The sequence below is a fragment of the Lolium perenne genome, chromosome 1 (assembly GCF_019359855.2).
Source record: "Lolium perenne isolate Kyuss_39 chromosome 1, Kyuss_2.0, whole genome shotgun sequence".
NCBI classification, from domain to species: domain Eukaryota; kingdom Viridiplantae; phylum Streptophyta; class Magnoliopsida; order Poales; family Poaceae; genus Lolium; species Lolium perenne.
Window position 1 is genome coordinate 109422604 of NC_067244.2, and position 16368 is coordinate 109438971.

Below are 16368 nucleotides of genomic sequence, written 5' to 3' on the forward strand. Positions count from 1 at the left end.
GTGTGGTTGTTTGTGTCATCGTCTATTTATTTCTTAAGATTCACGCTCATTATGGTAGATGGAAATATTTGTTTCTCTCTCTCATCCTTTTATTTGAATCTCAAAACAGAATGACCGGTGACGAAAAAATCTACACTCATGCATGTAAGTATAAAAGTATTTTCTATATTTTATTAGAATTTTTGACAACTAGAATTTTCTTTTTATGGAGGGAGAATATGCACCCGGAAGCGGAATGAAATTTCCGACATTTAAGACCGTAGCAACGCACGTGCAATTGTACTAGTTTATGTTAATATTTTAAAAAAAACTTAGTTAAAATTTAGGTAGTTTGACTTTAAAAAAAATTAAACTTATTCATTAAAATGGAGGTAGTACAAAGAAAAGAAGGAAATCACAACTCGTGATGGGCCGCCCAAATGCAGCACCCGGTTCCCGTCCTTTCCCACCCACCTGACCAAATCCGATCGAGCCGCACCAGCTCAGCCCGCCCCACCGGCGCCGCCAGCCCTGTCGCTCCGGCGCACGCACCTGCCGCATCACCCCCTAAGCCGCGGCTATCCCCTCCCGGACCAGCGTCATCGCACCCCGGAGGGCCGCGCGGTTCGCACGCCGCGTCGAGGCAGCAGTCGGGCGGCCTCGGTTCGTCGCCGACCCCTTGGGGTGTAATAGCAGCGCCTGCCTCTCGCTCGTAAGAATTTGTGTCTCTAATAACGACCGATTGTTAGCTAGTTTGGTAGTCCATATGCTTGCTCAAATGCTACTGTGTTGAGGTAACTGGATGTGATGTCACCGAGTTTTATCGCTAAACCCATAGCAAACCCGAGGTTGAAAGTTTTCCAAGCAATTGTGGATGTCAATTTGAGTTTTGTATTCTCATCAGTGTCCTATCAATTTACATGGCATACTTTATGTTCGCTCTTTAATTTGATAGTGGGTCTTCCATCGGCGATGTTGTTAAGTAACCCCGGGAATTTGTCTTCCGTGCAGAACATCTCATCTTTCCCTGCCATAGCATGCTTGGTTAGGTTAGTTTGGTCATTTCACGTTTGTTAGGAAATATACAAACACCAGTTTGATTGCGTCAGCATATGTTCTGTAGTGCATACCTTGGATGGAAGAAGTGTCTTATTCTAGGAGTCGCAACAAGAGAGTTGTTGAGGACATTATTGATGCCAGGGGTTTGAAGGAAGATGAAGAGCAAGATGATGCTGACAACAGAAAGTCCCGGTCTGGTATGTCAAGGAGGGACATGCCCGTGGATGAACTTGAGGATCCTGGTGACAGCAGGCTGAGATCTGCTGATAGGAATGAGTCAAGAAGGAAGTCCGTATCTAGCTCAGGCCGGGCCTATAGTGGTGATGAAGACGATTACGATGTTAGAAGGGGTTCGCGGGTGTCGAAGATTCGAAGAAGAAGCCCTGAAGAGAGAAGTGAGAAGAGATTCTCTGATGGGTACAAGGATAGGGACAGGGATAGCAGCAGGAGGAGGAGAGAAGATGAGCATGATCCAGACTCTTCACGAAGATCTAGCTCTAGATCTTCTGACCATGGTGTTTCTCATAGTACAAGTATAAGCAAGGCAGAGGGGCCATATGATGGTAAGCATGCCAAGGGTATACAAAGTTTGGAAGTAAGAAAGGGTAGTAAGGAGAATCAAGGGCACCGAAATCAAGAGGATCCTTTTTACCAGCGGAGTGTGGATGAGGCTTATTCAGACCGAAGAGCTGATGGAACTGGTTCTGATAGATCTGATACACGAGATGGTTCAGATCAGAGTAATCACAGGGGTGAATTACGTGGAAGCTTGGAAGACGACAAGAGGGGAAATGGTTATGCTACTATTGAAAGCAATGATCAAGATAGACTATCAGTTGATCCAAGGTGTGAGAGTGGATCTCATATGTTTAGAGAGAATAAACATGTCAGTATCCAAGAGAGGATACCTAGTTCTATTGATGATATTGAGAGAAGTGACGACAATGTGGAGACAAGAGATAAGTTGCCTTGTCTTGACGAGGATGGGCGTGCATTGTTGAAGGATGGAAATAACAAAGAAGCTAGAGATGATAAGAAGTATCCCGCCGCGAAGGATGAGGGCGATAGGGGTCATTTGGACTCATACGACGAAAGAAGCATAAGCATGAAGGAGAAAACAAAAGAGTATGCTCATGCAGATCCAAACTCATATAGGGGAAGGGACAAAAACAGAGAGTTGGAAGGATCTAAAGAATACTCGAGGAATCGTCAAAGGCAAGATTCCAAGGAGGCAACTGACTATGATGCTGTTACAGATAGGAGACATGGCCAGGAAAGATTAGATGGCGGAAATTTCCATAGCCGGCCTGGGTATAGGAAAGATTTGAGGGGCAGATATGAGGGAAACAAAGGCCCTTTATCATATGGCAACCGATATGACAGTTCCGATTCAATAGAAATACGGCCTAACAGGAATCTTGATTTTGGAAGGGAGAGTCCTGTATCTGTGAGAAGAAGTGACATGGGATCCCATCAGGATTTAATGCCTGGAACAAATGATCCATCTGAGGATAATAAAAAAAGTTATGGAAGTGGTGAGGATTTGCAGGAAAGATACTATGAAGATGCTCAAAATATTGATAATGATACTGCCAATGATCAAAGTGATTCTCAAACTGGAAGAAGAGGATTGAAAGGAGCAATGACACCCAATACTTCAGGAGCAGTTGAAAGTGGTAGTGGCAGTAGGATCTCTCCAATTCCTCAACAGGGACCAAAAGGTGGTAGACCTTCTCGAGGGCTAAGAGGAAGACCAATTGGAAGGGACCCTCAGAGAGTGGGAATTTCAGTGCCTATGATGCCACCGTCACCATTTGGACCTCTTGGCCTGCCACCAGGTCCAATGCAACCAATGGGGCCAAACATGTCCCATTCTCCTGGTCCTCTCGGACATGGTGTTTTCATGCCACCATTTCCAGGGCCACTTATCTGGCCTGGAGCACGGGGTGTCGATATGAGTATGCTTGCTCTTCCACCCAACCTTCCTATGCCTCTCCAGAACTTCACTACCAGTGTGGGAGCTGGCCCAAACCACAACATTCACATGCATCAAACAGACACTGGAAGAGGACTGGCATCGGGATCTGGTTTCAACCCAATGGCTACACCAAGTCGTGAAATTATGCATGATAAACCACCTGCAGGCTGGACACCACAGCGGAACAGTGGGTCTGCTGGAAAAGCTCCTTCAAGGGGAGAACAAAATGATTACTCTCAGAATTTTGTTGATACTGGTATGCGACCCCAGAACTTCATTAGGGAGCTGGAGCTTACAAATGTAGTGGAAGACTATCCTAAGCTTAGAGAACTTATACAGAGGAAAGATGAGATTGTTTCTAACTCAGCTTCAGCGCTAATGTATTACAAGTGTGACCTAATGGAACATGCACTTTCCCCAGATTTTTTTGGCACAAAGTTTGATGTTATTCTTGTAGATCCTCCATGGGAGGAGTATGTTCATCGCGCTCCAGGTATCACTGATGACATAGAGTATTGGACACCTGAGGAGATTATGAATTTGAAAATTGAGGTTGTTCACTCTCTTTCTTTTTTCTTTGGGAGCTTTCCTTTCTCTGTCTTGACTGCCTGTTACTTGATACAGGCCATAGCCGATACACCCTCGTTTATCTTCCTTTGGGTTGGTGATGGTGTTGGTCTTGAACAAGGCCGTCAATGTTTGAAGAAGGTAATTTGGCTGTATCTTTGTATTGTATTTTCACAAATATCGTTATACTTTCATGATTAACGCAAAACTATGCAGATGTCCTTCGCATGAATTCGCTACACTTTTGTTTCCATTTATTTGTCGCACTTGAATTGTGTTTTTGAGGCAGTAGTATTGCGTCAGCACGCAGAAGACCAATAACTAATATTTATTATGCTCTGAAACATACTGGTTACAATATGGTTTACCATATCTTTCACAATAGCCCATTCTTGTTCATGACTTGTCCATCTCAAGTTTACGCCTTGTTTGAAATAGCGGAAACTTTGAGGAAAAAATAGGACCACGATCCTAAAGAAAAATTCCTATCCATGACATGTGAATCAAAGGAGCTATATAGAATAGAAGTTTTCCTATTTTTGGAGGAAACCGAGAGTTCTAACCTCGTGTAATATTTCCTTTGAGAATTCCAGTGCATCTTGTCTCTTTCGCTTCTCTCTCTCTAGTTTAACAACACCTTGTCTGGATACTCCTACATTTATCCTTTGTAGCGTCCAAAAACATTTTCCAAGAAATTGTTGTGGTTTTGATTCTTGTAGAATTTAAAGTGCCATGGCATTCCAGTTCTGCGTTTTACTATTGCTACGATCAGGATGCCCTAAATGCTAAGGATTGTTTTCAATGATAGTACTTTCGGTGAAGGGACAATGATAGTGAAAGCACATTAATGAACATTTCTTTTTGTGCAGTGGGGATTTCGTAGGTGTGAGGATATATGCTGGGTCAAAACCAACAAGAAAAATGCAACACCTGGTCTGCGCCATGACTCAAATACATTGTTTCAGCATTCAAAGGTTAGTTATTCTATATTTTCCATTCCTTTATGGACTTCCATCTTGTGGGTTTAAGCATACAGTATTTCCATGTGCAGGAGCATTGTTTGATGGGCATAAAAGGAACTGTCCGACGCAGCACTGATGGGCATATAATCCATGCAAATATTGACACCGATATAATAATAGCTGAAGAACCTACTGATGGTAATTACACCAAATATTCTTACTCCTTGTCCTTTGGTAACTATTGACTTCTGATGACTATACTCTTTGGAGGCTATGCCTTATCTGATGTGCTTCTGATTCCTTTATGAGCCCGTCCTTTTCTCTTCACCTGACATGTACTTTCAGTTGCTTCCACTTGTCGTATTCTATATGTTCCTTTTGTTTGACATCTTCTTTGTTATTTTGTTTATGCATCATGTCAGTGCTATTATTCAATTTAGCAAAAATGAGATTACTCTGTATATACATGGAAAATATATTACGGCTATCTTATTTTACGTGCCAGATAAACTGCTCATTGAAGATGACTTGTAGCTACTAGCAAACTGCCCGTCTTGTTGCCACTTCCGTTTTCTTGCTGACCAATGCAGGTGTCGTTAAAAGTTGAGCCAAGTTCCAAGTGACTGAAATTGTAACCAGGAATCTTACCGTGTTATTGAATAGCTGATAGCTATTCAAGGTAGAGTAGATCAGTTAGAAGGAAACATATCACTTTTAACAAATAAATATAAGCCATATTTTTTGCTTCAACATGTAAGCTAGCTGCACCCATACTTAGATATGCGTAAGCTAACACCACTGTTAGGAGTGGCCTTGTGGGTTTGCTAGCCTTTTGTTAACTGGTAACCACTACATCGATTTGAGATATATGGGCCCGTGCTCTTACTCATTGTGTCTATTAATAATGTCCCAATCGTTTTTTCTAACTAAGGGATGCCACCATTTGTGACAATCTGCTACACTCGGAGCCACACTAACTCTAGCTTGCATTCTGCCATCTGTTAATTGTGAACTCTTCAGGGCCATTAGGCTGATATAGTGATACCACACATCAATCTACTCGATTTTCCCAGTGCAGTTTTCTGGGTTGTGTGAACTTGGAAATATTGCCCCCTTCTATTTTTGATTTAGGCTCATTGGAACCATGACTCATACACCAAAAGTACTTCACGACCCCTTCAAAGCATTTGTTGACTTTTCTGATTTACATATTTTGAATAGTCTCCGCCTTCGTATGTGTAGTGTCGAAAAATTTCCATATGTTAAATTCTACCAACTCGCCCAGCGACCAAGCTCTTGCCTCTTTAGGAAAACCTTTACTGTAGCTATTCTTGGATCACCTATGATGTGTTTCTTTTCAGTCTTGCACTCCTCATGGATCAACAAATGAACTGTTGTTAATCTTCAAATCAGTAGTCTAGTTCTTGCTTACAAATATTCCACAGTGGCAACTACAGCTCCTATTGATTTCATACAACATGCATTGCCTTGGGCTCAGGAGCTGATTAATCATCAAGTCAACTCATTTCATAGCAAAGTGAAGTGACGATTCCAGCAGTTTTGCTATCTTAACCTTCTGCAGCATATGGGGAAATGTTCTGCATTACCTTCAAAGGTTGATGCAAGGATGATCTTCTAATAAATTTAGTAGTTTCTTAGTCAGGATGCAGGCAGACATGTCTGTGGCATCCATTGCATAGGTTGCATTAGCTAATTCACCTGTCCACGGCGTCCACCTAAACTAGTTTACCTGTCCACGTCATCCACCAGTCGCATGCGGACATGTCACTTGCTACTTAGCTGCTTTGTATACACTGCCATTTCCTCTTGTACTGAGTTGTTACAAACATGTCCAGACATCACTAAATTGTCATTTTCAAGCCAACTTGCATAGTCTATATTCTGTATTCATGCAATCAAATAATCTACATTACAAGGCATTTAATACATTTGTTCAAACCAGAAGCTTTGCTTCTTTTGCTTAGCTGGGAACAAGCAAATGAGACTTTGCTAATCTTGAAGATGAACTTTACTAATTGTTGATCTTCATCCTACGATTTTTTTTTGTCGATCTTACAGCATTAACTCATCAAATGCTGCCCTGTATGGCAGATCTGAATTGATCATAAGATACGTTTTCTTCTCTTCCTTTTCTCTCTTTCTTGATCTTACACAAGAGAAAAACAGCCATAATGAGAGGAACTTTAACAGAAGCATGAACAAAAGAGGGAAGACAGTAGCATACCTCTTCGAGGCCTCCTCTTCATCTGCCGCAACCTGCAAAAGCCACCCCGCAGATGGGGCTCCTCTGCATTATCCGGCAACTGGGTGTTCTCAGCATCTCCTAACTGTGGCAGGCGGCAGCTCTCCTTTATCAGATGTGGTTGAGAAGGGGGTAATCTACTTAAACATTAACATTGAAGTCAAAGAATGTCACACCAAGCAAAAATGATCAAATGCTACACCACATCCACGGGGTCTACTGATTAGGAAGAAAGTTGAATACAGCAAGACTCAGCATGCAAGGCAACACTTAAAAGTGCTTGGTACAGTGCAAACAAAGCCCAGCGATGACAAAAGCTACAAAAGGGTAAACTTCAACCATTTCTTAAACAAATGCAATCTTTTAATTGATACTAAAATCAACTGAGGCAAAACAGAGATGTCGGTTTAAAATGACAACAGAGGCGTTCCGATAGTAATGCAACTAGAAACATAATGAAATATACATTGACATTAGACACCAATTTAACACACAAGTTTCCCTTCATTTGCTAACTTTTACAACTGGGAACAATCAGACCCAAGATTTTCCTGAAAAAAATCCATCAGGAACAGAATCAAGACTGATCAGGCTAGTGTTTGTTAACCTTAATTGCTTACTCCCTCTCCGCATCACAAGTGGGCATAGTCACTCTAGCCATCTCTTTTGGGTCATTTTAATAATTGGCTCACTTCTGGAGTAACAGTGCTGGAATTGGCTCACTTCTGGAGCAACAGTGCTGGAATTGGCTCATCATGCAGGTTGAGATAACGCACACTGTCAAAAAATGTATACACCACAGAAGGGGTAAAACAAATATGCCATTTATCAGCAGGCATTGATTACCAAATTCCAGATTATGTATACAACATATATATAACCAGCAGGCATGGATTGCCAAATTCCAGATTCTGTATACAATATACTTCCCTCCGTCACACCAAAGGTGTCTCAACTTTGTCAAAATTTGGATGTATCTAGACACTATCTAGTAGGTAGATACATCCAAATTTTGACAAAGTTGAGACACTTTTGGTGGGACGGAGGGAGTATATATATATATAGACATACAGAGGCGAGAATATATGTAAGTACTATTACTGCTAAGAATGTCATACTCAGAAGCTAACACTAATCGGCTAAGCTCTTGGCTAAACCATTGTTATATGGCTGGTAGGGTTTGGGAGGGAGAGAGAGGGCTGCGAGGGCGTGAGAAGGCCGGCCGGGGGCCTTTTGCCCACGGCCGGGCAAGAGGGAAGGGATTTCCTTCTTAATTCTTGATTGATTAGATTGATACATCTCCTCTCCTTATATAGAGAGGTTTACTTGACTCCCAAGCAAGGCTTCTCCCCGCCGGATGACTGTCGATGGCGCAGACTTTGAGGTCGCTGCCCGCGGGAAAAACAACATGTCCGCCGCCCGTGGGGGAAACCGCACGCCCAAGATCCCCGACGCAGCGGACGAGATAGAGGTCCGTTGCGCAACGAAGCGCAACTTGGAGGAGCTGCAGATCACGCATCTCCCGCACACGCCGACGCACTAGGAGGCCGCGCGCAGCAGCCTGCAGCCTCACCGCCGCCGACACGTGGCGGATAGCGATCCAAGCCGGAAGCGGTGACGGCGACGGAGGGAAACGGACCTGGTGGAAGGGCATCCCGGGCGGTATCGATGTAGAGCCCGGGGCCAAGGTCGCTCCCACACCGCCGAAAGGCAGGGACGGCGTCGGTGGCGGCAGCAACCGCTGCTGCGGTGTTGGTGGCGACGGCAGCGGCCGCTTCTTGTTCAGCCGCCCACCGAACGGCGAGGATAGCGGCGGTGAGGACAGCAGCTGGCGGCGTTGGTGGCGCTAGCTGCTGTCTTCTGGCGTCCCGGTGGGGAAGAAGGCGGCCGGCTGCCGGAGAAGAGGGACCCCGGCGCCGAGGAGATGGTGGGCGGCGCGGCGGGACCTGAAGCAGCCCGACGTCGGTTGGCGGCGACGGCAGCAACAGCGTCGGGCTGCCGGCGGCCCGGCTATCGCGGCGGAGGCCACCTGGTGCGTCGGCTGCCACGGCAGCAGCGCCACCGGCGGCGGAGGCCCGTAGGGGCCAGCCAAGTAGAGGTGGATCTCCTGGACCGCGGTGGCGAGATCGCGGAGGGCTGCGGTGATCTCCGCCAGGGAGAGAACGGCGGGGACGTCGGATTGCAGTGGCGGTGGGTGGGAAGAACTCGGTGGAGGGCTGGACATGATCGAACCCGGGAAAACTGATACCAAATGTTATATGGCTGCTAGGGTTTGGGAGGGAGAGAGAGGGCTGCGAGGGCACGAGAAGGCCGGCCGGGGGCCTTTTGCCCACGGCCGGGCAAGAGGGAAGGGATTTCCTTCTTAATTCTTGCTTGATTAGATGGATACATCTCCTCTCCTTATATAGAGAGGTTTACTTGACTCCCAAGCAAGGCTTACTTGACCACTAAGCAAACCATAAGACTAACGGGCCCAGGCCCATGACGTACTCTAACAACCATATGCACATTCTAACAATCAAGGTAACATAATACTGCTTATTAGAGGTACCATGACCATGACCATGACGAGCACACATAACACCTGGTTCAAGGCTATTTCAGTCCTTAATACAGATACCAAATATTTCACTACAACTCTGGTGAAATTCAGGATGCAATCACAGCTATCCAAAACAGAGGCCTATGTAAGAATCCCATGCCAATATGTAATATAAGCAGCAGTGGGTGTTCAAAATACATGGATGAACCACTACTGTCGCTAGTGCTAACCAGTTCATACTCTGTTTGAAATTGACCATTTGCACTTCCATTTGAAGCAAAAAATTGCATCGATGGGGGCAAGAGAAAGATCAAAGAAAGCCAGATTTATCCCGCCGGATTCTTGTTATCCACCTTGGCCGGATTCTTGTCCACCTCCTCCGACAGATTCTTCCCCTCCTCTGCTGGATTCTTCTCCTCCTCCACTGCCGCCCCCATCTTTCTCCATGGGCAGTGAAGGCAAGGGAGCCTGGGCTCGGGGTGGTGCAGGCATAGAGGGGAATGTGCTGGATGGTGACGAGCTTGGCACCAGCCCAGCTGTGGTGAATGGCATGGCAAATTTCCCTACCGTTGTGGTTTCTTACATTCTTTCCTGTGTCAAATTCCAGGATAGATGGGAACGGCAATGACTGAGTTAATTTTTTTTTTACCGGGATAGGTGGGAGTAGCAGGCTAAGCAGGCAGTGTCTGTGAGTCTGTTTAGCTTATGTGGCCCATCCGTGATGCCATTTAGGCAATTTACGTGGCGTGGACAGACAGACAACCTACCCTCCGGTCAAGCTGTCCTCTTCACTATTAGCCAAGAGAGACCAATCGATTTAATTCCTCTTGCAGATCCCTTCGGGTCGGACCTCAGTGATCACTTGCATGCTAATTTCTTAGGGGCTGTTTGGATACTGGATATATACATAACAAACTAAAATCTTGTTTGTTTTGCCCTACTAATTAGTGGATATCCATTGTAACACTGGAAATCCAAGTTTTTAGCAAAAACGGCTATTCTGCCTTTTTTGTACATACGCGGTTCTGCTATACTGCATTCAACAAACATTTCCACCAAAACAAAGCATTGCATAAAATGATGGTGACAGAATGACAAACAAAAACTCGTTTTCCTAATGTTGATGACTACAAGTGAAGTGTAAATGCTTTGATATGTTATGTTCTTGTTTTATAGGTTCCACAAAAAAGCCTGAAGACATGTATAGGATCATTGAGCATTTTGCTCTTGGAATGAGGCGCCTTGAACTCTTTGGTGAGGACCATAATATTCGTCCAGGTTGGCTTACTCTTGGGAAAGCTTTATCCTCATCAAACTTCAACAAAGAGGTATGATGAATGACGTATCTCGGTTCAAGCATATACTATCATGAGCTATATGTATTACTCTATCAGTCATGCTAAGAACTTTTATCCTGCAGGCGTACCTGAAAAACATCACAGATAGGGATGGGAAAGTATGGCAGAGTAATGGAGGGCGAAATCCACCACCTGATGCTCCTCACCTCGTCGTGACAACTCCGGAGATCGAGAGTCTCCGGCCCAAGTCACCTCCACATAAGAACCAGCAGCATCAGTCAATATCAGTGCCCCTTGGCAGCTCCACTAATAGGAGATCTGGTGTGAGCACCCCACAAAATGCAGTGACTGTTGTTGGTTCGGAAACCGTGATGCCGCCGGGTTGGTCCTCCACTCCAATGGCCGGTTTTGCAAACGCTGGAGGGAGGAGCTGGTCATGAGAGCAGTCCATTTGATCGTTTTGGCTTCAGTGGCACCTCTTATGGAAGACCAGGCGGAGATCGTATGGATTTTGACACACACAGATAGTTGTAACATAAATTATAGGATTTTGGCAGACAGATTGTTGTAACATAAGTTATAGCCATAATTTTGTTGTAAGGAAACCATTCTTTGGCACATTTATTGTTTTTTGAACTGGTGTATTTATTATTTTTTGCAGTACTTTTACCCTTTCTGTCCTGTTTCATTTATTACAGGGTCTTTTTCCTAAACATAAAACCCATATGCCTGGCTATATAATTCCTTGCGTCAGCAAAGGAAAAAGAAATGTACTACCTCTGCCTATAAAAGGATGTCCCAAGTTTGTCTAAATTTAGATATATCTAGACACTCTTTAGTAAATAGATACATTCAAATTTAGACAAATTTCCAACATCCTTTTGTAGACGGAGGGAGTAGTTTTTTTCTTTTCATATGATATTTCGTCTGTCTTCTTTACATTGTTGCCGGTTGCTATCTTCTTACAGCTCCAGCGAAATATAGGCATAAGCGTCGGATTTGAAAAAAACAAATAGGGGAACATCAAAGCATAGCTTATTTCTAGTATTCCCTAGTTTGTAGGATTGCTAAGCATATGTTGCTACCCGATGCGAGGTAACATGACCTTATTTACACAAAAATTTACACTTCTGTAAGGTTGCTGGCAGCGAGCAAAATCCTTCTTTATACATGAAAAATCACGTAATAGCTCCAGTCCATGGTTCTTTTATCGTAAAATTATAAATACAATTCGCTAGAGAAATCAATTTCCAGGGACTCGAACCCAATTGTTCTGTTCAACATCATGCCCAGTTGCAGCCTTTGAAGCATAAAATTATTCGTGGTGCACCCACGCAATCAACTCGACTTGGGCACCGATTTAGCTCGAGAAGGTGCACGAAATCTTGTGGTCCAGCCAGATATGTAGCTAACGAAAGGGCTTATAGCTCACGTGCCACGTTTCTCGGCGGAATTGGCGAGGGACGTTGTTGGATAAATAACCACCGCGGTGACGTCTGTTACAAGGAAATGGCCCAGTGGTACTAATCCAATAAAACGGTCATCAACGATGGTGCTATGTTTATGTTAGGACATGTGGGTCCCGCATTGAGCCCGAGTGTTAATTGAGTCAACCGCTCCTGTGTCCGACCGAGAGCGCGAGTTTGACCCGTTGCCTTGTTCGGTCCCGCCGAGTTCTTCTCCTCCGGTGGCGGCGGAGCTTACCCTTCTTCCTTCTTAGTGATGACGCTTCATTCTCGACGGCAGCGGAGGTTGCGTTCTGCGGCAAACGAGGTGACTGCCCTTTCAAACCATCAAACCATAATCACTGCCCTCTCCTTGTCGACTTAGATCTGACCGTGGCATTGCCCGCCGATTTGAATGCTAGATTGTGGAGGGGCTGCGGATAGGCTGAACGGGGCTGGCATGGAGGCGCGAGATAGGTAATTCCCTCATGTTTGCACCCTTTTTTTTTGTTGCAAATTAAGCCTTGCCCGCTTCCGCTAGCTCGCCCAACTCACACTACGCCGCCAATGAAAAACGGGGGAGCTGGGGATGCCCGAACCTTCGAAATTACTGTTTAATTCTTTTAGTCTAAGGCCAAACTAGTTGATGGTAGCATGCAGGTAATTGAGAGAGACACAACTGTCAAATGGAAGGTCGATTTTGCAGAGAACAACCCGCAAGACATTCAGAGCATGAAAGAGCAAGCAGTGGTGAATTTGGTCGAGAAAATTGGAGAGAGTATTGTTTGGGGCCCGGAGCAAGAGGTTTCACTGTCAAGATTCGATGATTGGAATGGAGAGTATGTTAGGATTGAGGATGGGAAAGATATGGTTGATGCAATCGATCGGCAAGACGGTTGGTCAACTAAACAGGCTACCTTTCATGCAGAGCTTGTTGATCTCAAATGTTATTCTAGGGTTGGATATGTTTCCTCTAAGATGGCTTTGCAGATGGTGGAAGACGATTGGGCTGCACAGCGGCAAGTTATCCCCATAGTAACTGAATCGGCAGTGTTGATAGATGAGGATGATGCAGATTCAGAAGCCTGAGATAATGCTGCTGAAAAGATAGTTTCTGTTGATTGTAACACAGTTGAAATTAATGCACGTACTGATTTGGTGATTGCACCAATGTCTGACATTGAAATGGCCAAGCTTTTTGGCATTCCTGTCGATGAGAGAGATGAGGAGAAGGAGAAGGAAACGAATGAAGCTCCAGATGTTGATAACAGGCATTCCTCCTATCAAGACATATGTCCATAGTTGATGCAAAATGTTGTAGATGATGTTGATGATGCACATGATGATGAGCTGACAAATTTGCATGACAAAGAAAACCTTGTTATTGAAGTAGGTAGAATGTTTCCAATCATGGATGAGTTGTGGATGTGCTTTAGGACATATGCAGTGAGACATGAGTTTGATAACAAGAAATTTTATGCAAGGTGCAAAGGCTATGATGGGGTGCCAGACCATGCAAGTGGTATATATCTGCTAGACGCCAACCTGACGGAAGAACAATCAGTGTGAATCAAATTCCTTATGCACATACTTTTATGACTACTTCACAGAGAGTATCAACCATGACATCGCAATTTTGGGTAGCTAAAAAGATCACTCCTATTTTAGCCAAGACACCTAACTGCAGTGCTAAAAAAACTCAAACTAGACTTGAAAAAGCAGTACCTCACTAAGCTGAAGTATACCACAGTGTGGAAGGAAAAAACAAAGATCAATGAAAAAATTATATGGTGATCTGGCAAACACATTTAGGATGCTTTATAACTTCAAAGCAGAAGTGGAGAAGAGGTCACCTGACAGTGTTGTGGAGATAGATAAGATGGAAAAGTATTTTTCTCTAAGTTCTTCATGGCTTTAAAGCCTTGCATTGATGGCTTCAAAGCAGGGTGTCGTCCATATTTGAGCATAGGTTCATCTTTTTTGACTGGCAAGTGGAATGGGCAATTGGCATCCTACAATGCTCTAGATGGACACAACTGGATGTTTCATATTGCCATTGGCTTGTTCCAATCTGAGACAGAGGCTTCATGGACATGGTTCATGATGCAGTTGAAAACATGCATAGGTCCAGTGTCACCTTTGGCAGTTCACATAGATGCTTGTAAGGGGCTAGAAAATATAGTGAAGAATGTTTTTCCCTATGCTGAGCAGAGAGAGTGCTTTGGTCATATGTGGATGAATGTGATCAAAAAATTCAAAGTAGATGAATATGGTGGGTTGTGGCCAACAGCAAGATATTCACATCATCTTGGTAAGAAAATGGCAAGATATAGTGATGTAGCCCTATCCAAGGTCGACACTACATCAAGACCGACAAGCCCTCCTCGTGGCCCAATGACACGAGCTCGAGCCCAAGCCATACACCAAGAGGTGAATTCGCTCCTTTCCACGTATGCATTTGATACCTCTTTGGATGGCATGCTACTTCATGCAAATACCTTGTGTTCAATCAGGTACATCGGTCAAGACACAAGCCATGGAGACCAAGCCAATGGAGAGGGAGCTGAAAATGAAGAAGATGGAGCTACAGCACCCCAGCCGGAACTTCCGCCCCCCAGGACCGGAACTTCCGCCCAGATTCCCTGTGAAGAGCATCCAGCCGGAACTTCCGCCCCGAGAGACCGGAACTTCCGCCAACCGGAACTTCCGCCCAAGTTCCGCCCTAGTTCCGAAAATGCGCCAAAACGCCCCGGAATGTTACTGCAAGGAAATCGGTCGTTTCCGGAACTAGGCCGGAAGTTGGCCGGAACTTCCGCCCCGACCGGAACTTCCGACCTCCAGGACCGGAACTTCCGCCTGACCGGAACTTCCGCCCCATGAGGCCGGAACTTCCGCCTATACGCGTTTCTGCACCAAAACTGGCAGATTCAACATGTAACTTACCCCTTCACCCCACCAACTATAAATAGCCTTGTTGGCTCAGATCTGAGATTAGACTTGATGTGAAATTAAACCTGAGCTTTGCTCTTGACCCTTGTGGGAACCCTACCATAGATCTTAGATCTTGTACCCACCCGGGCTCCTTATCGAATCCTATTGTATCTCTTTGGTGACTTCTACCAATCTTGGTCTTTTGCTTGCACTTCTACCCTTGGGTCTTTTGCTTGCACTTCTATCGATTTTGGTCTTTTCACCATTCTAGATCTATAGGATTTCGATTCGTCGATCTTTTTGCGGGACTTCTACCGAAAGGTCTTTTCCTGCAACTTCTATCGAGTTGGTGGTTCGGGCCAACGAGGACAAACCGATTTGTGTGTGTGTGAGTTTGTATCCCACGATTCCCCTTCGCGTTCTTCATGTTCATCGCGTTCTTCCACCTCCCCCACGAATTCCACCCAAATCCGTGAAGATCGGGCACACCCTTGGGCTTAGCCCTTATCAGATAGTGGATTTGCCCCTTGGATAAACCAATATCATTCTCTATTATGGTATAGGTCAGGATTTAACACTGGCATTAAGTGTGATCGTATCAATAATAACTTGGCCAAAAGTTTTAACAACAAGTTAAAGGAGTTAACAGACTTGCCTGTTCATAACATGGCTGACCAAATTAGGATCATGATAATGAGGTTGTGGGAATTGAGAAGAAGGCTTGATGATGTTCTGCAAGGGGATAAGTTGCGTGATGTCACTAGTAGGAAAACCCTTATAGGCGGAGCTTAGTTCTGTGGCGCACCTCGAAAAATGCGCCACAGAAATTTATTTTGTGACGCACCAGGCAAGGTGCGCCACAAAAATAGCTTAATTTTGTGGCGCACCAGCGAGCCGTGCGCCACAAAAACTTGGTGGGCCCCACAAGCTGTCACCCTCAATCATTGGTTTTACTATTTCTATGGCGCACAGACCACCGTGCGCCACAAAACTAAGCTTATCTGTGGCGCACGGCCAAGTTGCGCCACAAAAATAAGATATTCTGTGGCGCACTGCCACTGTGCGCCACAAAAATAAGCTATTATGTGGCGCAGTTTCCCTGGTGCGCCACAGAAATAAGGTATTCTGTGGCGCACTCTTTTCGGTGCGCCACAGAATTAGCGAACCAGATCTACAAAAGTGAGCCAACCTCCCACCTACCACACTACACAAGCCATTCTTCTTCCTCCATCTAGCTCGTCCCCCCTTCTCTCTTATACCATTTTGACTCTACTTTTCACTTGTTTGGGTATTTATTGCACTTACTTTGGTTGATACTTAATTAGAGTTGAGGAGAAGGCTCTC

General features: G+C 44.8%; 1 protein-coding gene across 4 annotated transcripts; it reads left to right on the forward strand.

Moving 5' to 3' along the window:
* The first annotated feature begins 420 nt into the window (after positions 1–420).
* LOC127298992 (N6-adenosine-methyltransferase non-catalytic subunit MTB) lies at positions 421–11299 on the forward strand. 4 transcript variants are annotated; one of them, XM_051328877.2, is made up of 8 exons: positions 425–691; positions 991–1028; positions 1103–3568; positions 3641–3724; positions 4453–4557; positions 4635–4743; positions 10527–10678; positions 10771–11299. In XM_051328877.2, exons 3-8 carry the CDS (start codon positions 1115–1117, stop codon positions 11086–11088), a joined length of 3222 nt encoding a protein of 1073 aa, XP_051184837.1. In that variant the 5' UTR covers positions 425–691; positions 991–1028; positions 1103–1114; the 3' UTR covers positions 11089–11299. The 4 variants fall into 4 exon arrangements, with proteins under 4 accessions (XP_051184843.1, XP_051184837.1, XP_051184826.1 ...); XM_051328883.1 differs by lacking the exon at positions 991–1028 and having other exon boundaries at positions 421–691; positions 1180–3568; XM_051328866.2 differs by having other exon boundaries at positions 991–3568.
* Positions 11300–16368: the final 5069 nt, after the last annotated feature.

What these genes read in the sequence shown, in the direction of transcription:
- LOC127298992 (XM_051328866.2), top strand. Translation starts at nt 1,115, where the DNA reads ATGGAAGAAGTGTCTTATTCTAGGAGTCGCAACAAGAGAGTTGTTGAG. An exon ending in TTATGAATTTGAAAATTGAG is followed by an intron (nt 3,569 to 3,640) that starts GTTGTTCACTCT and finishes TACTTGATACAG; the next exon opens with GCCATAGCCGATACACCCTC. An exon ending in CATCAAACTTCAACAAAGAG is followed by an intron (nt 10,679 to 10,770) that starts GTATGATGAATG and finishes TTTATCCTGCAG; the next exon opens with GCGTACCTGAAAAACATCAC.